This window comes from Mesoplodon bidens (genome assembly GCF_964165515.1).
Source record: "Mesoplodon bidens genome assembly, chromosome: 5".
Taxonomy (NCBI): Eukaryota; Metazoa; Chordata; class Mammalia; order Artiodactyla; family Ziphiidae; genus Mesoplodon; species Mesoplodon bidens.
In genome coordinates, this window is record NC_138161.1 from 2,319,186 (window position 1) to 2,340,612 (window position 21,427).

The following is a 21,427-nucleotide window of genomic DNA, read 5'->3' on the forward strand; positions in this document are numbered from 1 at the left end:
TGGGCCCAGGGATCCAGGAATGGGACCCACCTGGCCGCACCCCAGAACCTCACCTGAGAAGGAACCTCCAGGGACGGGGACGAGCCCGGGAGAAGCTGTGGCTTCCAGAGCCACCACCTCGCCACCCCTGGCTCTTGTCTAGCCGGGGATGTTTTCACTTCCACCCCAGTAACCATGGTGGCCGGACTCATGTGGCTCTGTGGGTGTCCAGGTGGAAGGCCAGAGCTGCCCCTGCAAGTCTGGTGTCCTGCAGGGATTTCGCTTTAAAGGAAAAGTTCATGCAAAGTTTTACCTCAAAAACAGCGGGGCCTGGTCACCTTCCCGCAGTGCCCACCACGTGGCCAGCTGCTTGGCTCTTCTTGGGGAGCCCAGACGTGGGAACCAGCTCGATGCTGTTTGACATATTTGTACCAGCTATTTATTGTATTCTATCTGTACTGAAATATACTTATGATGCTCTCTACAAAAAGCACTGCTGCGTCTGTGTGTTTCTGGTGGGGACTCGACCCTCATCCAGAGCCATCACCGGGCCGTAGCACGCACTCTGCCACCACAGCCCGATGTGCCCTGGGGTCCCTGGTCACTAACACGCCTCTCCTCTGCAGGAGCTTTTTCCTCCAGACTCAGTTTACCCATGAATGCAGTGGGGTAGGTCAGGTCAGGAATCCCAAGCATGCGTGGCACAGGTCTTGTCTCTTCCCTGAGCCACACCCATGGGAGACCCCGGGTCGATGGGACCCTCTTGCCTCTGCACCCAGGCTGGTATCCCCGGTCATCGTGGCCGGCCTTGTAGGTGTCCCAGATGGACTTGCAGTGCCAGCGCTCGCCCAGCTCCTCCCACGTCCAATGCCCTGAACCTACGCCGGGCGTGGGCCTCCTGCCTCCCTGGGATGGCTGCTAGGTGTGACATGACACCACCCCAGGAGCCTAGGGGAGGTGCCATCACCACCGGGAATCCTCCTCGGTGGAAGGGGAATTCTCCATGCCAGGAGCTTTGCTGGGAGGACCCTGTGGGGCCCACATCCAGCCAGGAGGCCACGGGGCAGTAGCCAAGCCAGGCCTATTCCACTAGGACGGGGTATAGGAGCCGGGACCTCAGCGGCAGGAAGGCCTCATGCTTGGTCTAACGTTCTGCTCTTTCTGTCTCAAAATTCTGGTTGATTTCGCCCAGGATCACACAGCCAGGGCCGCGGCGGCGGCTGCAGCCAGAGTCCTGGCTCTCCGTGGTTGGTTCCACGTGAGAACTGGGGAGGCCCAACTGCCCAGGAAGGAAAGCTATGTGAGCCTGCTCCCTGGCCATCCTGACCAGATTTGGGATCTCAAGAACTGTGACCAGGGCCCTCTTGAATTCCCAAAGTAGAGATTTTTCTAGAGCCTCCTTCAGGCCAGTAGCTGAGCCATGTGCCTCGGGCAGGCTGAGGCTGACCTTGGACAAGGTTGTCCCCTGCCCGGGAGAATGGCAAAGAACAGGGGGTGGGGAGGGGGGCTCTGGGGCCAGGCCAGGACACCTGTGTGAGAGAGACGGCCGGGGTCTAGGACGCCCCCGGGGCAATTCCCTGCCCTTGTATACGCTGTGTACTTTGGAGAAAGAGGATGTGCCCCTTGCCTCCAAGTCAGGTTCTGCTGCTGCAGTCCCGCATCCCTTCTGGACCCACATATCCTTGCTGTCATTGTCCCTAGGCCTGGCTGAGTCCCTGCCCTGGGCAGCCGAGGGCCCCAGTGGGCCTGGCCCGGAGGGTTATGGATCTGCTGGTGCAGGGAGGGTGGGCCGAGGGTCCCTAGTTAAACCTGAATTACAGATAAACAATGAATGCTTTTTAAAAAAAATACATAGCCCCAGTGTTGCATAGAATATATACTAAAGGAGTTCTTGGTGTTTATCTGAAGTTCAGATTCAAGCAGGATTCCCGTTTCGATTTTGATTTGCTCAACTGCCCCCCCTCCCTGAGAGGGATGTTTGATCAGCTGGGGGCTCTGATTTTAACCGGGATTTGAGGCACGGCCTGAGCAGCCCATAAGATGGACAGAGGAGGGTCACGGGCCAGGGGGCCTGCAGGGAGGCAGCCTCAGTCAGGGTTGGCTGGGGGCTTGGTTGCCACATCACCTCGGGGCTCCTTGCATGGGTGGGCCCCCGGAAGGGCCCCCAGAGGCAGGGCACCCACACAGGAGAGGGGCAGCCTTCCAGGCCAGGAACACAGCAGGGCCTCCGAGACCCCTGTCTCCACGCCTGGGATGGTTGCCTTTTGTGTGTCTGGACGAGATGAACACTTACATCAGTGGACTCTGGGTAGAGAGATCGCCCTCTGTGATGTGTGGGACCTCACGCAGTCAGTGGGAGGGGTTCCCCAGCAGACCGCCCTGGTCCCGGCACTGCGCGTCGGCTCTCCCGGCTCTCCCCCAGACCCAGCTCCCTGCAGGTTTGGGGTTCACAGCCTCCACAATCCCCCAAGCCAATTCTGATAATGTCTCCTTTCTACACACTGTTTTCCTGGAGAGTCCTCCACCCCCAGCCCCCGAGGACACAGTGCTCAAACGGGCAAAGGCTCCCGGGAGTCAGGACGGCTGTGTCTAGTCCCGTGGCCGAGCCTCAGTGTCCCGACGTACCCATGAGGGAGGGGTCAGCTGGGCGCTGTTCGTTTTCCCCAAGCACCCATCCTATGCGGCTTCTCTCTCCCTTGAGTGACCCGGTTGTGCAGCTGGTGCCCAGGGAGGAAGAAGGCAGACGACGGACACCAATGCCGCCAGCGCAGCAGCGACAGAGGGAGCGACCGCCTCCTGTCCCTGCCCGGGGCTTCCTCCTGACCAACTGGTGCCACCGCATCCCTGGACAATGTGTGATCTCTGCTCCACTGGGCGGGAACAAAAAAACATAAATCAAGATCTGTGTACGTTACGAATGCAAATCAGAGGGGGAACAACGCAGAAAGCATGACACTATTTACATCTTTCCGAGTCAGCTTTCGGGCTTCTGTCCTGTTGATAAACATTCCCAAGGCGCGTGCGGCTCCCGGAAGTTGGCACGCAGTGTGACGTGACCACATTCTTGTCCCTTTGACACCCATGTCATATTTCTTCACGGCCACATCCTGGGGTTTGCTGGGCTGGTCATCCTTTGTTAATCCACAGAGATGCAACGGCCTTTACTGTGATAAACAACACTTCAAGAACATCTTTGCACAAACTGCATTTCTTTGCAGTTGCTTCTTCAGGGTCATGATTTCCTGGAGAAATAGCGTCTGTGGCAGTTTTTGCATTTCCTTACCTCCGGGGCTCCCTTCCCTGAAGCCCGATCCAGGGGAAGGATGACCAGATGTGCGAATCACACCTCTTTCACCAGTTCCCCCCCCCCGAGACCAGACTTTACCTACGTCCCCATCTGCCAGGTGTGTCAGTGCCGTGTTGCTGGCAAAATTATCTCCTTTATAAAAAGAAACAAACTCTAAGGAAACCATAAAAATCAGACCACAGGACAGAATTCCCTGGCGGTCCAGTGGTTAGGACTCTGCACTTTCACTGCAGGGGGCAGCGGTTCAATCCCTGGTCAGGGAACTAAGATCCTGCAAGCCGCATGGCGTGGCCCCCTCCCCCCCCAAAAAAAAATCAGACTGCGGGAGATAGATGAAGATTTGGACAAATCTTCGGACTGCTATGCTAACATTGTCGAAATTTCCTGAGTTCCAATGCAGTTTTTATGCGATGCCAATCAAAATCCCAAAGCTGCCCTTTTTAATTAATGAAGCTCCACCGAACGTCTCAAAGAATCAATAGGCAAAAATATTTTGAAAAAGTGAGGGAAAGCTTGGAGTCCAGTATGAATTACACTAAAATTAAACAATTCAACCTGGTCTTAGCATAATATGGAAAAGTTAAAGTTATAGATGTTGGAAATAAAAAGAGTCTGGAATAGAATTTCTTTTGCTCTTTGGAGGGAAATCTTCTAAAGGTAAAAACAATGGAAGTAAATGAAGTCAGTGAAAAGGGAAGACAGAGGTAAAGAGATACTGTTTATATATTTGTCAAACACATAACGTTGTGTCGTTTAAAAATATAAATAAATAGAAATGCCAGCACAAACTGAGGAACCATCAGGACTGGAGTCACTCAGAAGGTCAGTACTTTGAATGTGTGAGGAGGCTTTACAAACCAGTACAAACACGACGCCCCGCACGGACAAGAGCAAACATTCCCAGCAGGAGAAATCCAAACGGTGCAAAACAGACTAAATTGGTGAGTTACGTCCACAGGTCATCGAGCGAATGTCACAACCCCAGGTGCTCCGGGGCTGGCGTGGTGACCAGGACCTGCCAGGGTCCTTCTCTTGGGGCTGCTAAACAGTTGAAAACTGAGCAGAGCACTTCTTCTGTTTGCAAGTTACTGGCTTGGAAAACCTCAGTCTTGGTGTCCTCATTACTGTGACGTCCAGACTGACAGGCTCTGACTCCAAGGCGACTTCTCAGCCCGGGGCAAGGACGGGAGGGTTGGCATCTACTCCGCGCCCTTGATCCAGTGACCCCTGCAAGACCGCTAAGCCCAGGGGAGCCTGGAGGGGACCTGGGTCCTGCTGACCGTCAGCTGGGCCATCTTCTGGCAACACCACTAACCCCGGGTGATAACCAGCCCCCAGAGAGACAGCGGGACCCGGTCCTTCCGGCCAAGCAAGGTCCACCCTGGCTGGTGCCCTGCGGTGGGCACAGGGGAAATGCCAGCTGAGCCAAGACAGCGGGGTGCCGAGGGCTCTGGGGAGCAGGACGGCCCAAGGGGGCCGCTGCCAGCTCAGCTGTGCAGGCGGAGGGGCCGCCCTGGTGGGGCCTGGCAGGGGCAGCCGCTCAGAGCTGTGCCAGGGCGCCTGGGTCAGGGCCCGGGTGCCCACTCTGCACACCGCCGCAGACAACAGGCCCCTCAGAGAATTCCAGCATAGAGGTGACCCCGCCCAGAGAGGCCTCCAGGCCCTCATCGCTGACCTTCCGAAGGTCTGAGTGTGCGTGTGGGGGCAGGGCAGGCGGAAGCGGGAGGAGCGTGCGGAGCCGCGGTGGACGGTCCTGTAGGGTCCCTGCCCCGGGCTGGCTGGGCGCTGGGAGTCGGGTGTGACTTGATGAGATAAGGGACTTTGAACAGGTGACAGCTCAGTGTCCCGACTGTTCTGAGAGCTACACCTGCCACAACTACAAATCCAGTGACTGTGGTCCTCATATGTTTACATAAATGTGTTCTTTTCGGATTTTCTCCGTATCTTAACTTCTCTGATGTCACTGCCCGGCTGTGGAGGCTTGATGGGCCACCGCCGGACGTCTCTCTGCCATCCACTGCTGCCCAGCAGCCTGGTCACGCCCTAGCTGGGAGCACGGCATCTCTCATGACCTTGGGCAAGTGCTCTCAGCACTCGGTGCCTCAGTTTCCCCGTTCAGAAGTAAGGGTCGGCTGTCAACATGGGCTCTGGTGTCAGCGTCCAAGCCTGGTGGCCGCTCTCCCTCTACTCCCAGGCTGCTTCTGTCTCTGCTGCTTCTTCAGCCTTCCTTCAAAGGCCCCCTCCTCTCCAAGAGCAGCTGGGCACAGAGGGAAGGTCGGCCGGTGGGCTTGTCTCTCCATCTCGCTTTGCACAGAACTCCAGGCAGGTGTGTGGCTGCTTCTGACAGCTGAGTCAACCACGCGCCTGCCCTCTTTCTGGCCAGTGTTGTTGCCGTGGTTACAGATGCAGACCCGGGCACACCTGGGTCCCAGTGAGGGCATCTCCGCTCCTGGCCGGCGCGGCTGCATGTGGGGAGGGGCCCGTGAGGCCGGGCTCCACTCTGCCTCTAGCTCTGGCCATTCTTCAATCTGGGGCTAAGCCCGGGACTTGCCTCTTCGTTTTGGCAACACTCCAGGGCCCAGATGAGGACTTCCAGGCCTGGGTGTCAGAAGGCCCAGATTCCAGCCCCACTCTGCCTGCAACAAGCCAACTCCTGCATCCGCCATTTCTCCCCCTGGACCTCGGAATCTTGGGTTTCTTGTCTGAAAATAAAAACATTCCCAACCGAGCCAGGGCCCCGTGAGAATCCGCTGAGGTGCCCTGCCCGGCGGTACACGCTGCCCACGTGCCTTCATGGCCACTGCTCTTTGCCAGTGGGCAGCCTGCCCTGGGCACAGCTGCGGGCCTGAGCGCTGATTTCCATGCCGGGTTCCTGCAAGGCCGTGCAGCTTGGCAGCCGCTGAGCCCGATCTCATCCCCGTCAGTCAGCACGTCCTCCGTGGGGCCCCCCGTGTGCAGCCCGCCCACTGGCCCACCCTCACCAACTCCGGGCCCGGGCACCCACCCAGAGGCCCTTCCTCCAGGCCGGGTCCAAGCTGCTGCCCCTGAAGAGCTGTCCCTCCTGACACGCAGCCTCCTCAAGATCTTGCACCCAGCCTGGCACTCGGGGGGTCCCCCTACATCTGACCTCAGGGCCCCCGGTTAGGGGTCGGCAAGGCCTCGCCTCTCTCCCTAGCCTGTGGGGGGCGAGGCTGAGCGGGGCCCCCAGACGTCCCCTGGGCAAAGGAGAAATGAGTGCGTGTGCGCGCGTGTGTGCGTGTGTGTGCGTACACACTTTGTGGGCACGTCTGCTGGCGGGGGCAAGTGTCCAGTGTATGGCCCTGTGTGAGTGTGAATGCGTGCACCTGTGGGCTTGCCTGGTGGGTGTGTGTGCATGTGTGGTGAGTGTGGGTGTGTGTGTCTGGGTGAGCACGTGCATACACGTGCATGAGTGTGTGCACGTGTGTGCACACTGTAGGTGTGTAGTGTGTGTGTGTGTGGGGGGGTCCGTGGAAGCCGGCAGGCTCAGAGTTCCAGCCCTGCTGTGGCCCCTGCACTATGGCCCTTCGTCTGGGAGGGTAGCTCCCATCTTGCAGGGAAGGGAGTAAGGCCAAGAGGTGAAGTGAGCTCCTGAGGTCACTCTTGGTCACTCGGCCAAGGCATTAAACACGTACTGACCCCAAGAACTGGGACTCAGTGCGGACGAGCAGGGCAGCCACGGAGCTCAGACGGCCATCTGCTCTGGGCACAGCAGCCGCTCTCGAAGTGGGGAGACTGTTAGTTCCCTGAAGCTGCTGTAACAAAGGACCACACACTTAGTGGCCTAAACAATACCAATCTATTTTCTTAAAATGCTAGAGGTCAGAAGTCCAAAACGGGTCTCACTGGGCTAAAACCAAAGTGTGCAGGGCTGTTTCCTTCCAGAGGCTCCAAAAGAGAATCCATTCCCTGCCTCTTCCAGCTTCTAGGGGCTTCCTGCGCTCCTCCCTGCATTCCTTGGCTGGCGGTCCATTCCCGATCGTCACGGGCTCCCGGGATTAGGACCTGGACATCCTTGGGGGCCACTGCTCTGCCCCCAGAACTGACCTGAGGTGGGGGGAGATGTGGAAGCAGAACTGGCTCACTGGGTGCCAGGCGGTGCCCCTGAGGGACCCCAGCAGCAGTGCTAACAACCTCCAAACGGCCAACAGCCTTCTCGGGGCAGGAGGGGGCGACTCGACTGTAGCTGCTGTCAACGGCCCTGAAGTAAAGGCTCTCCCGTGGACAACCTCAAGCTGACATCACGGTGTCGACTGACTCACAAAACTCCTCAAAACCTGACAGTCGGCCATCACGAGCCTGTTCGAGCCGCTCCAGGCGGGCCCAGCACCCCCGGAACCCCATCCCTGGCCCGGCTCTTCTAGCCGTGGGCTCGCAGCGCTGGCGGCTCCGCAACACAGCAGGGAAGGCAACGTGGGCAGGTCCGGCCCGCGTGGGGTCGCAGAGCCACAGATAACAGAGCCCCTCCGCAGTGGACTGAAGCACAAAGGTTTATTGAGGATTCGCAGACGGTAGGTGGGGAGGACAGTAGAATGGGGTTTGGGGCCAAGCCTCCAGGAAAGACGACTCCAGAAACCGCCCCAGGCTCCTGCCATGGCGGTGGAGGGGGGGGGAGCTGCCACAAGTCCAGAACATTCCATCTCCTCCACAGTCTTCAGCGCCTCCTCCCCAGGGAACTTAGTCCAGGACCCAAGTCTCATGCAAACGCATCTTGGACAACAGCCTGCAAGGGAGGCTGCAAGTCTTCATGCAAACGCATCTTGGACAACAGGCTGCAAGGGAGGCTGGGGAGCACCGGGCACAGGGCTGTCCAGCCCCCCGCCTTTATCCCCTCCCCTCCGCCCCACCTCCTCCCTGGAGCAACTTTCCTTTAAGAAAAACACAACCAGGTTTAACCCCAGTCCCACATCCAATTTAAAACTGTCATCCACCCTCCCTGCAGGGGGACTGAGGGACTGGGTCCCCAAGGTGGGGGGCAGTCCCTGGTTCCAGCACCGGGGCCCTTCCCAGAGAGGAACCATTTCAGGCATCCTCCCAGCCCCAGCCTCGAGGCCCTCCTACAGCCTTGCAGCCAGCCTCGAGGAGGGGCCTGGGGTGTTTCTGGAGCAGAACTGGGAGCCCAACCCACCAGGGAGAGCCTCTGTGTATCAGGATGGCTCTGCTGGGGGCTCAGCAGTATGCCTGCTCATCCCCCAGTGCTGGACCACCCAAGGGAGCAACTGTGCGTGTCTGGGGGCCCCAAAGTCCAAAGAGGAAGGGAGGTGGGGTGTCAGGAGGCTGTGAGTGTGGGGTGTCCCCTCCTAGGGTCAGGATCAGGGGTGGGGCTCTGGTTTCCAAGGGGACCGCCCATGGTGAGGCCAGGGACCAAGAGAGCAAGCAGTCTCACCCCGGCCCAGAGTGGCTGGGCAGGGGGACCGGGCTCCCGAGCGGCCCATGAGCCCCTCACTGCCCCTCCCCTCCCCTCTGGCCCCCATGGGAAGGATGAGAGGCCCGGCTGGGCGGCTGTCAGGACAGTGCACTCACACCACGCCTCTGCCCCATAAGGAGCCCCAAGGTCATCCCACCCTGACCCCCAGACCCTGTGAAGTGCTACCTCCGCAGGCAGGAGGGGCTTTGCAGAAGCGGGGCTGTGCGCACGAAGCTCTTTGACGCCTCTCACCTGGACTGCGATGACAGCCAGGGGCCACCCATGTCCCAAAAAGGCGCCGCCCACTGACCCCCCGACTGAGGCACCCCCTTTGCTGTGTCCCCACCACTGTCAACACGGGTCCCCTCCATGGGGCCAGCTTGACCCCGGCCTCCACAGAACTAGAAGACAGCAAATGCCGGCTCATGCCGGCCCATCGGTGCTGGGCTGCAGGTGGAGGGTCAGCCTGAGGACCCACAGGGCTGGGGATGGGCGTCTGTACTCACACAGGGCAGCAAGGAACCGGGTGGGCCCAGGCAGGGCATTGCCTTCAGCAGTCCCTTATGGGAGGGGAGAGGAAGACAGAAAAGGAGGAAGGGGAAAAAGGGCAAGGGGAGGGCTGGGCTCCCAGACACCAGGGCTGGGAGCTTCCATGAGCAGGAAGGAGCTTCCGGGTCCTGGAATTGGGGTCCTGCTGGTCTTGGCAGGGAGGTATGCTCTCCGGGGAGACCCCACAAGGGGCGAGGAGGGCAGAAAGGCCAGGAGGGGCCGGCAGCGCCCTGACTCTGGACTCGGGATGAGAGGGAGTGGGCCCTCGGGTGTGCTCTGGGCTCCTGGGCCCACTTCCTCTTCCCAGCAGGGCGGAACAGGAGCCTGGCAGGCCCACACCAGGGGGAAGGCTGGCTGGGCGCTGGGTACCAGCAAAGGCTGGGGGGAAAGAAGCCCCACTCACTCCCCGTGCGCCCCCAGAAGAGCATCTGGCTGGTGTCAGGCTCCGGGCTGGCTCTATGTAAGAGCAAATGAAGAGTTCCCTGGTAGCGGAAAGGGCCCCCCGAGGTGCCCAGGCCGGCTGGCACCTGTGGGACCCGAGCCGCAACGGCAAGACGCTCACATCCGCCCCCACCTCCATCCAGGCCTCAGTCTGGGACTCAGGGTCACGTCCATCGGGCAAACCTGCCAGGTGACGGCTCCTTGTGTTGGCGGGACCCTTCACCCCAGGATGCACGGGGAAGGGAGACCCAATTCACCCACAGAGCCCGTGTCCCGCTGGTCAGCCGGCGGCCACACGTACCTGCTCCCATGGCGTTTGTCCCACGAGCGGACCAGCACCCAGGCTGGCTGCTTGGCTTTTTTAGTTCTCACTGGCAGGGTGGGTGGGCTGTTGGTGTCCTGAGGACCGGCATCATTCGCAGCATCATCTGAGCCCTGCCCCCCACTCCTGCACCCTGGTCTGGGCGGTGGGCAGAGAAGGGCCCACCCCACACTCAGAGCACAGAGCCCCCGGGTCACACTGTGCGTGCTGTGCCCCCCGTGACCGCAGGGGGTGGTGCTGGGGTGTGGGAGGGTAGTGGCATCTGTTGGTTGTTTTTTAACGCACCACAACTGAAAACTCATGACGCACTGCATCCACACGTAAATGTGTTTCCCACTGCCAGTCACACGACACTTTCCGAGTACAAACCTCCCCCGACCTTTACCCTTTCTAAGCATCTGTCCTTTACACCTTAGATCCATGAGCAATGTACCCCTAACTGGCTTCCCCCCAAAATATTTGAAGTAGTTTAAAATATAAACACTCATACAAAAAGACCGTGAAAAATAAAACTGGAAAGACAGATCAGGGTTACACAGGTGGAGGTAAAGTCTACCCTGAACATGAATTAGGTAACAAAACTGAGCAGTAAAGTAGCATTGAGAGTCCTGTCAGCAAAGCTGAAAAGGAGAGAGTCCCCGTCGCTGGAGGAAACGAAGCAACCTGTTGAAGAGCCCTGAAACATCAGAGGTCGATCCTCCCATCCATTGGAAAGGAGCTGCTTAGTGAGTAGAAAAGCAAGGCGTGGAGCGACCCAAGATGACAGGCTCCCTGGGGCAGGGCACAGCCGCAGGAGCAGGAATCGGGACACGGCCACACTTCTCTGGCTGCTGACACGGCCCCCTGAGGAGCTACTATGGACCTTCCTCAGGTTTCTCTCCATGGTTTAAGTTTTTGGTTTGGGGTTGGTTTTTTTTTTTTCCCCTTCTCACTGGACTGAAATTTTGGTACAAGTGTTACTCTTAACACACATTCTGAGAATAAACAAAGCTGACAAAGTTGTTCAAAGGTTACATGTTCCACTTATCTCCCGAGAAAAATCCGGTCTCTACCACTTGGCTGTGGATAGAGCCCTGTGCTCAGAGGTGTTCAGGAAATACCGGGGAAGCAAAGGCAAACCAGTTCCACGGGGTAGGACGACCTGTGCCTACAGCCAGCAAAATGCACCCAACCTCCTCGGGGAGCCTGACTCATGGGCACGCACCCTTTCTCCTCTGAATGCTAGTCCACCCTGCGGGCGCCCCGTGGCACAGGCTCCCAGAGCGGAAGGGGCGTAGCAGGATGGACGGCCTGAATTTACACCCCAGCGGGATCACTTCCTGTCCGTGACTTTCCATTTCTCTGAGTCCGTGTCCTCATCTGTCAGTGGGTCCGATGGTAGAATTGCCTGACCTGAAGGTGTCGCAGCAGCTACACGCCCTGTGGAAAGCGCTCTGTCGGAGTGAAGCCCTGGACAGAAGCAGCCGTGTCACCCTCCCTGGGGGAACATCGAAGGTGGGACTCAGTCACCATCTGCTACAGGAGTGACAGGAGACAGGTGGGCCTTGGGCTGCTGGAGCCGTGGGCACTAGGGCGTGGGGCCGATGGGGTCCTTGGACGCAGGAGTGCTGGGCAGGGACTTCAGGTACTCCAGGTGCCTCCTGGCGTCCTCCTGGTTCTGGCGCACGTAGCACACGACGTAGGCGATCACCATGGCGAACCAGCCAAACATGGTGAGCAGCATGGCCACATCGGTGGTCTTGTGGTGGACGCTGCAGAAGCTGACGCCGGAGTCGAGAGCCTGGATCAGCGGCTTCCCCACGTATTCCTCCTGCACCGAGGTGTGGCAGGCGATCTCGTCCACTGAGTCAGGGTCCAGCTTCAGCTCCCACAGGGCCTCCTGCAGGGCGCACTCGCAGTGCAGGGGGTTGTGGGACAGGCGTATCTTGGCGCTGAGCTTGCCCAGCGCGTCCTTAGGAATCCTGCGGATGCGATTGTGAGACAGGTCCAGCAGCCGCAGGCCCCCGGCCAGGCCCGAGAAGGCGGCGGGGGCAATGGTCTCGATGGCGTTCTGAGACAAGTCCAGCTCCCTCAGCTGGTTCAGGTGCTGGAAGGCTCCGTTGGGGATGCGGGCGATCTTGTTGGCGTCAAGCTTCAGGAGCACAGCGTCAGTGGGGACGTCCTTGGGGATCTCCTGCAGGCCCCTCCCGCTGCAGTGGACGGCCACGGCCCCAGCATGGTCAGGGCACTGGCAGCTCAGCGGGCAAGAGGCACCCAACCGCAGGCAGAAGAGGAGGAGGAGGCAAGACCCCCCCGTGGGTACCGGCAGGGACGACGGGCTGTGTTTGCCCACGGGGCCCATCCTGAACACTGGGGACAGACGGCACTTCGCTCTCACTCAGCGCGGCGGTCTACACTCTTCCCCACTCCCCGGTGCCGCTGTGGAAGGGACCATCCCACACAGACATAAACGCTCCCTCCTCACGTGCAAGGAAGAACGGTGTTCTCTTTCGGTCCTAAAAGAGAGAAGCAATCAGCATTGCCGGCCGTGGCCTGGCTGGGGACCCAGGGGCACACTTTGACTTTGGGGGAGATGTCACAGCCAAACGGACACACTTGACCAGTGGGGGGGTCTCTGTGACGTCCTCCTGGAGATTCCCACTGCCACCCAGGACAGCAAGGCTGTGCTGACTGCTGGCTGGGGGTTGGTGCCCAGCAAAGCCGACCGAGAACACTGCCACCCTGCCCTGGACACACCCACTGCACACCTTGGGGGTCAGGGGCTTGGACAGCACCGGGTAATGGGAGTCCACCCCTCCTAGCTACTCAGGGCTGGAAAGCAGGAAGACTGGGCTGCAGCGTTTTCATAAGAAACTGGAATGCAGGGGCGACCGCCGGCCACCACTGGGAACCAAGCCGGCACCCTCATCCCCGCGGGGCTAGGCTGCTGTCAGAAGCTCAGCGCTTTGCTAATTGTGACAATCCCTTTGACAATTATAACATTAAAGCTCTTCTCTGTCGGCCCTAATGGGAGGAGCCACCCGCACCGGCATCGGGGTCGGCGCCTTTTATATCAATTATGTTTGAAAAAGGGAAACGAGAAAAGAGAAAAGCCAAGCCCTGGGCGCGCGGCCCGCGCTGGGCGTGGAGTGGCGGGGCCGCGCGGGGCCTGGGCGGGCGGGGCTCGGGCCCCGGGGGGACCCCAGACCTCGGACCTCTGGATTCCCAGGCTCCGGACCCCAGGGACCCCCGGGACTCCCGGGTGGGGGATGGACGGGGGCGGGGGTGTCCACGCTCCGGGATGAGGCGGGAGCTTTACCTGCGCGGCCGCGTCCGGAGACTGCTGTGCATGAGGCTCTCTGCCGCTCGGAATCCGAGCCGGCGCCACGCCCGGAGGGCGGCGGCGACCGGGAGGCCTACGCCCAAGTCCGCGGCCGCTGGGTACACACGCGGCTCGGCCTGCGCTCCCGGGGCGGGGCCTAGGAGGAGTCTGGGGCGGAGCTGTGGGGCGGGGCGGAGTCCGGAGCGGGGCGGGGCCTGAACGACAGCAGGGCCTGAGAATTAGGGGCGGGGCATGGGCGGAGCTTGTGTGACAGGATGCGGCCAGGACATCGCGGGGCCTAAAGATGGGGGGTGGGGCCAGGGCGAGGTCTGGCCGGAGTCTTGAGTGGGGCGGGGCCTGGACGATGGGGGGAGGGGGTCCTGAGGACGAAGGGCGGGGCCTGGGAGCCTAGCTTGTGGGAAGGCGTGGGCAGGCCTGGGATCAGGATTTTAGGAGTGTGTCTCATGGGCTGTGGGCGGAGTCGTGGGGGGGGGGGACCCCAGAGCCCCGCCCCTGGCTGTGGCTCCAGGATGTGGGGGGCGGGGGCGGGGAAGTTGGAGACCCTCGGGTCAGCGCGAAGACCCAGAGCGTCTGTCTCAGGTATGGTGCCAGTGGCTGCCAAAGCATTAATGGAGTTAGGTCTCCGCCCACCTGGGTCTCTTCCTGCCCACCCCCCATATCCCCACCCCCACTCCTCCACCTCGCGTCTTAGGGTCCATGCATGGGCGTCCAAGGCGCGTAGGCAATGTGGGGATTGAGCCATCCTTAGGGGTTTTATAACAGCTTTACTGTGGTGTAATTGATATACAGTAAACCACATATTCAAATTTGATACATTTTGACATTTGTATACACCCGTGAAACCATCACCACCTCAAAGTATTGATAGTAAATACCCCAGTCTCCCGTTTGCAATCCATCCCCTCTGGTCCCCATCACCAGGCAAGCACTCATCTGCTCTATCACTAGATCAGTTTGCATTTCCTGTAATTTATATAAATGGAATCATGGTTGTGTACGTTTTGTCTAGCTTCTCTCACTCAGCATAATTCATTTTGGTTCACCAGGTGCTGATGCGTTTAGCAATGGTTATTCCTTTTGGGGCTGAGTAATGAGACATTGCAGGAATGTTCCACCATTTGTATATCCACTCACCTGCTCATGGAGATTTGGGTTGTTTCCAGCTGTTGGCTATTACAAATGAGCTGATATGAAAATTGTGTACAATCTTTGTTGGGGCAAATACTCTATTTCTCTTAGGTAAATATCTAGGAGTGGAATGACTGGTTCATACAGAAGCTTATGTTTAACTTTTAAGAAACTGCCAAAGTGATTGTACAATTTTACATTCCTGTGCTGTGTATGCTCCGCATCTTCACCAGCACTTGGTATGGTCACTCTTCTTAATTTTAGATATTCTAATAGGTGTGTAAGGGTATATCTCATCATGGTTTTAATTTGTACTTCACTCATGACTTAAGTGTCTTTTCATCTATTTATTTGCTGTCTGTCTATCTTTAAGGAAGTGTTCTGTTCAAATCTTTTACCCACTTTTAATTGAGTTGTTTTCTTATTTTGAGTTTTGAGAATTCTTTGTGATTTGTATCAGATATGTGATATGTATATATATTCTCTAATTCTGTGGATTGTCTTTTCATTCTCTTTAAAGTTTTTCCAAGAGAAATTTTTAATTTTGATGAAGTCCAATTTATCAGTGTTTTATTTTTTATGGATCATTCTTCTGGTGTCATATGTAAGAAATCTTACATATTGCACTTATATTTTGCATTTGGGTCTATTATCCATTTTGAGTTAGTTTTGGTGTGCAGTGTGAGCTATTATTCTTCCAACTTTGTTCTTCCATAAAGTTCTTCTGGTCATCCAAGATTCTTTGTATTTCCTCATGAATTTTAGAATCAGCTTGACAACTTCTACCCAAAAAGCCTAGTGGGGACTTCCCCAGCATTCCAGTGTTTAAGACTCTGCCTTCCAATGCAGGGAGTGTGGGCTCAATACCTGGTTGGGGAGCTAAGATCCCACATGCCTCGGGGTGCAGCCAAAAATTAAAAACAAAAACAAAAAAGCCTAGTGGGCTTTTGTGTGGGATTGCATTGAATCTACAGATCAGTTTAAGAGAATTAACATCTTAACAATATTGAGTATTCCAATCCATGAACATGGTATATTTTCTCATTTATTTAGAGCTTCTTTTATTTCTTTCATTTGCGTTTTGTAGTTTTTAGTTTACAGATCTCACACATCTTTTGTCAGATTTATCTCTGATTTTTTAATGCTATTGTAAATGGTATTTTAAGTTCAATTTATCTTTGTTAAATGCTAATATATAGAAATAAAATAAATTTTTATATACTGATCTGAACTTTGCTAAACTCACTTATTAGTTCTAGTAACTTTTTAATAGAAGCCTTAGGATTTTCTACATACACAATCACATTATTTGTAACTAAAAAGAGTATTACTGCTTTCTTCCCAGTCTGAATGTCTTTTTACTTCATTTTCCTACCTAACTGTGCTGGCTAGAGCCCTAGTTCAATACCGAATAGGAGGAGTGAGAGCAGATATCCTTGTTCCTCTTGACCTTAAGGGGAAACATTCAGTCTTTCACATTAAGAATAATGTTGACTGTAGGGTTTTGTAGCTGTCCTAATCAGTATAAGAAAGCTTCCTTCGATTACTAGTTTGCTGAGAGTTTTTAACAGGAATGGATGTTGGATTTTGTCAAACGTTTTTTTCTACATCTATGAAGAATATTTTTATTAGTCTATTAATATGACGGATTATACTGATTGACTTTCAAGTGTTAAATCAACCTTGTGTCCTTGAAATAAATCTCACTGGCTCATGATGTATTATTATTTTTACATGCTGTGGAATTATTTAATAGATACAGAGTTGCTGAGGTTATTTTTTTCTTTGACTGAACGTTATAGCTTGCATCTCTCAAGGAATTGCCCATTTCATCAAATCTGTTGAATTTATCAGCATAAAATTGTTCATCCTTTCAATATAGAGTATGAAGTGATGTCACCTCTTTCATTCCTGATGTTGGTGCTTTGTGTCTTCTCTCCTTCCTTTTACTGACCAGTCAGTATGGAAGTGTGTCAGTTTTATTGATAATCTCAAAGAAGCAGTTCTTAGTTTCATAGATTTCTCTATTTTTTTCCTTTTCTTTTTTCCATTGACTTCTACTCTAATCTTTTACTTACATTAATTTTCTCTTCTTTTTCTAGTATCTTAAGGAGGAAGATGAGCTCACTGATTTGAGACCTTTCTTATTCTCTAGTATAGGCAATATCTTGGAGATATTGCAGGTTCAGGTCCAGACTACTGCAATAAAATGAATATCAAGATAAAACAAGTCACTTAAATTTTTGGTTTCCCAGTACATATAAAACTTATGTTTACACTATACTGTAGTCTATGAAGTGTGCAATAGCATTATGTCTAAAAAAATTTATATAACTTAATTTTAAAATATTTTATCGCTAAAAAAAAATGTTAACCATCATCTGAGTCCTAGTAGTAGCACCAAAGATTACTGATCACTAATCACCATAACAAATGTAATAACAATGAAAAAGTTTGAAATATCGAAAGAATTACCAAAATGTTACAGAGAGATACGAAGTGAACAAATGCTGTTGGAAAAAATGGTGCCAATAGACTTGCTCGACTCAGGGTTGCCACAAACCTTCAATTTGTAAAAGACACAATATCTGCAAAGTGCAATAAAGCAAAGCACAATAAGACAAGATATGCCTGCGTAGGCATATAAATTTCCAAGTCTTGCTCTAGCTGCATCCCAAAAACTCTATGTTGTATTTTCATATTCACTAAGTTTGAAATATTTGCAAATACACCTTTTAATTTCTTTTTGACCCATGGGTTTAGAAGTACGTTATTTCATTTCCAGATATTTGAGGATTTTGCAGAGATTATTCCGCATTTGATTATTAATTTAAATCCATTGTTGTTAGAGAACATACACTGTATGCATCAGATCCTTTTAAACTTATTTAGACTCATTTTATGGACCAGAATATGGCCCATGTTAAAAGTTGTTATGTGTGTACTTAAATATGTGTTCTATTGCTCAGAGGAATATTCTATAAATATTGATGAAGTCAAGTCTGCTGATGGTATGATTACTGATTTTCCATCTACTTGCTACTTAATTATCGACAGAGGTGTGTTGAGGTTCCTGAGATCTGTCTGTTACTCCTTGCAGTTCTATCAGTTTTTGTTTCACGCATTTTGAAGGCTTATATTCAAATTAGTATGTCCTCTTGATTAATCAACCACTTTATCATTATGAAAAGAACCTCCTTATCCCCAGATTCTTTGCCTTGAATTCGACTTTTCTGACACTAATAGCCACTCCAGCTCTCTGTTTTGATGGGTTAGCATGGGATATCTTCCTCCATCCTTTTGCTTTTAACCTCCTATGTCTTTTTTAAAAATATTTTTATTGGAGTATAGTTGATTTACAGTGTTGTGTTAGTTTCAGGTGTACAGCAAAGTGAATCAGTTATACATATACATATATCAAATCTTTTCCCATATAGGGCATTACAGAGTATTGAGTAGAGTTCCCTGTGCTATAGAGCAGGTTCTTTTTTTTTAAAAATAATATTCTTTTTTCTTTCTTTTTCTTTTCTTTTTTTTTAAACCCCACATTTGTTTATTTATTTATTTTTGGCTGTGTTGGGTCTTCGTTTCTGTGCGAGGGCTTTCTCTAGTTGTGGCAAGCGGGGGCCACTCTTCATCGCGGTGCGTGGGCCTCTCACTATCGCGGCCTCTCTTGTTGCGGAGCACAGGCTCCAGACGCACAGGTTCAGTAGTTGTGGCTCACGGGCCTAGTTGCTCTGCGGCATGTGGGATCTTCCCAGACCAGGGCTCGAACCCGTGTCCCCTGCATTAGCAGACAGATTCTCAACCACTGTGCCACCAGGGAAGCCCAGAGCAGGCTCTTATTAGTTACCTGTTTTATATATAGTAGTGTGTATATGTCAGTCCCAATCTCCCAATTTATCCCTCTCCCCCTCCTATGTCTTTATATTTAGTTTCCTTCAGGATTTCCATAGCATCAAAGTTTCATCCTCCATATATTTATTAACTGCAAAGGGAAAAATATTAGCTTTACAGTGAAGAAACCCAGCAGAAACTACCTTACATATGTGACCAAGGTTAATATCAGTAATAAGACAGACTGACATCATGTAGCCCTTGATACCACGGACTGAGAAAGACACGGCATCACTGCCATAGTATTCTTGCCAAAAATGCACAATCTCTTCTTGCCAATCGTGGGAACACGTCAGACATACCCAAATTGAAAGGCACTTTATACAAAGTGACTGATCAGTATGCTTCCAAAATGGAGAGATCATAAAAGACAAGAAATGGCAACTAGATGGGATGTGGGATCCTGGGATATACCCGGGCACAGTGGGGAAACGGGGCGCACAATAAGGCTGGTGGTGCAGGTGATGGCTTGGTACCCCACATCCACAGGGTGATGGGAACTGTGAGCTCCCGTCTGTCCTCTGTTTCTGCCCCCTTTGTCCCTCTGCTCTGTTTCCTTTTCCTCTTTTCCTGCCTTCTTCTGGACTGAGTCCTTTATTTTTTATTTTTTATTTTTTTGCAGTACGCGGGCCTCTCACTGCCGTGGCCTCTCCCGTTGCGGAGCACAGGCTCCGGACGCGCAGGCTCAGCGGCCATGGCTCACGGGCCCAGCCGCTCCGCGGCATGTGGGATCCTCCCGGACCGGGGCACGAACCCGTGTCCCCTGCATCGGCAGGCGGACTCTCAACCACTGCGCCACCAGGGAAGCCCCGGGACTGAGTCTTTTTTGAGCCCATTTTCTCCCTTTAGTTGACTCCTAGCTGGGACTCTTCACTGCTATGTCAGTGGCCGCTTTGGGGGGTGCTGTCGGCTGTCACTTCTCATCACAGACTGCGTCGGGTCACGTCAGACCACCTGCCACTTAGGGTGGGAGCCCTGCAGGGTGTGCCCGTCCCCGGCCGTGCAGTGGACATCCACGTGGGTAGGAGCCCCTCAAATCTTACCATCAACAGTCTTTTAAAGGGATATAAATAAGATGAGCCGTGAAGCTGCCGCTATGTTATTGTAGAGTAGATTGAAGAGGGGAGCCCCAAATTATGGAATATTTTTAATATTTAAGTTAAACACATGAATGTGGTCGCCACCCAAAACTGCAGTGTGGATGCAGGTGAGTCCAGCCATTATGCGGGGGGCGGGGAGGGACCAGACACTCAGAGTTCACGCTGTGGCTTCTGTTTATGGAAAGTTCAAGATCAGGGGGTGGAGGCAGGGACGGGGAAGAGGTGTGAGGGGGCTTCTGGGGCTACATGTTCTGTGTCTTGATCTGGGTGCTGGTCGTCAACATAAGTAAAAAACCCACCAAGCTGCTCACACTTCAGATGTGGGCGGGTGACTGAGGGCGTGTAACTCCTCAATAAAAAAAAAACAGCGGTGTGCTGGCCACGTGTGCGCTCACAGGTGGTTACGCGTGTAGGTGATGAATAGAATGATGGATGGGTGGGTGGATGGGTCCATTCAGGGTGCAGTGTTGCCCTCCTGGTCCTCACTGGTCCGTGGCCTCACTAGGTGATGACGTCGGAGTCGCCACAGAAGGTGCTGGCAGCCGGCCAGGTCCAGGCTGCAGGGCCCCGCGAGAGCCTGGCTCACTGTCCACTCCAGACCACGAGCCTGCTCTCAGAAATACCAGAAACCTTCTAATGCCATTCTGGCCACGTGGTCTGTCCATTGTAGCTGCCCTTATAGTGTGAATGGGCTCCGGGCTGCTTACCTCACCCATTTATCCACCTAGGATCCAGGCCGTCTGACCCCAGGGAGAAAGCACGATGCTTCAGCTGGGTACTTGCTTCCCACCAGGCAGGCTGCTTTGCTAGCGAGGTCTGCGTGTGCCTCCCTGGGGAGGGGGTGGCAGGAGCAGAGCCTGAGGCAGCCACCGTGGTGGAGATGAATGAAACCTCCCGGCAAGGCCGAAACCTTGCCTGCCCGCAAAGACACCTCAGAGAAGCCCGGGACTGGCCCCTCCTTGCGGCGTGGCCGGCCGTCTAGCTGCGTGCTCGCCACCCTGCTCCCCCACCTGCCCGTCCACAGTCACCAGCGTGGCCCTCAGCCGCCCCAGCCTCACACTGGCTCCAGACGGCCCCGCCTCCTGCCCTCGTGCAGCCGTGGGGACCCTCAGACAGAACCACAGGCCGGCCAGGCTCTGCTGACTGCAGCCAGCTCGTGGGTAGGGGCTGGACCCAGGGCACCTGAAAGAGCCTGCCCGCTGCCCAGCACCACAAAAGCAGGGCCTGAGCTCGCCAAAGAGCCTCGATGGCTGGATTGCCTTGGGCAACGTTACCCTCAGCAGCTTGGGCCAGACTCAGCCTCCTCCTACGCTCCCTGAATCCCTGGAATCCCTGGATCTCCCGGAATTCCTGGATCGAAAAGCCCTGACGTTAGTTCCCCTCGAGGGCTTCCCGAGCACTGGGCCTGAGCAGCTAGGGCCCAGCCCCCCGCGCCCTTCCCGAAGCCCCTCGGAACCAAAGGGCCTCACACTCTGGGCTGCCGCCCGGATCCAGTGTGGGAGCAGAGGGCAGCCCGTTTCCCAGGGAAGTGGAGGCCACCTGCACCTTACCTAGTAGTTCTGGGTTTTCCAGGGCAGTCTCCCTCGCCCCCCGCCCCAGCACACAGCCCCCCTCCCCAGGTCTCTCACTCTTCCTCTTCTCCAAGTTTTGTCCATTTTGTTGCCCTTTTTCAAGAGCCGAGTCCTGAATACATTCACGGTGCCAATTCTTAATTTTTCCCTCTCATTAAACTCTGACTTGGTCCCTGCCTGAGCTCCTAGGTTGATGCTGTAGCTATTTTTTGAGCTTCTTGAGTCATAACCTCAGATAATTTACTTTCACTCTTTTCCTTTTCAAATAAGTGCATTTAGGGTCCTAGCTGTTCCTTCCTGAGACTTTCAGCCACAGCCCTGGGGCTGTGACCTGAGACTCCCTCACTGTCTCGCTCTGGCTGCTCCCCAGGAGGGTGCAGGTCTCG

The 21,427-nt window shown here is 54.5% G+C and overlaps 1 protein-coding gene across 1 annotated transcript; it reads right to left on the reverse strand.

Moving 5' to 3' along the window:
* Positions 1–10,518: 10,518 nt before the first annotated feature.
* Positions 10,519–13,445, reverse strand: LRRC3 (leucine rich repeat containing 3). Its single transcript, XM_081234147.1, is given in 4 exon segments — positions 10,519–12,371; positions 12,373–12,412; positions 12,415–12,518; positions 13,322–13,445. Coding segments are annotated over 4 exon segments (957 nt in total). The 5' UTR covers positions 13,354–13,445; the 3' UTR covers positions 10,519–11,590.
* Between the last annotated feature and the right edge of the window lie 7,982 nt (positions 13,446–21,427).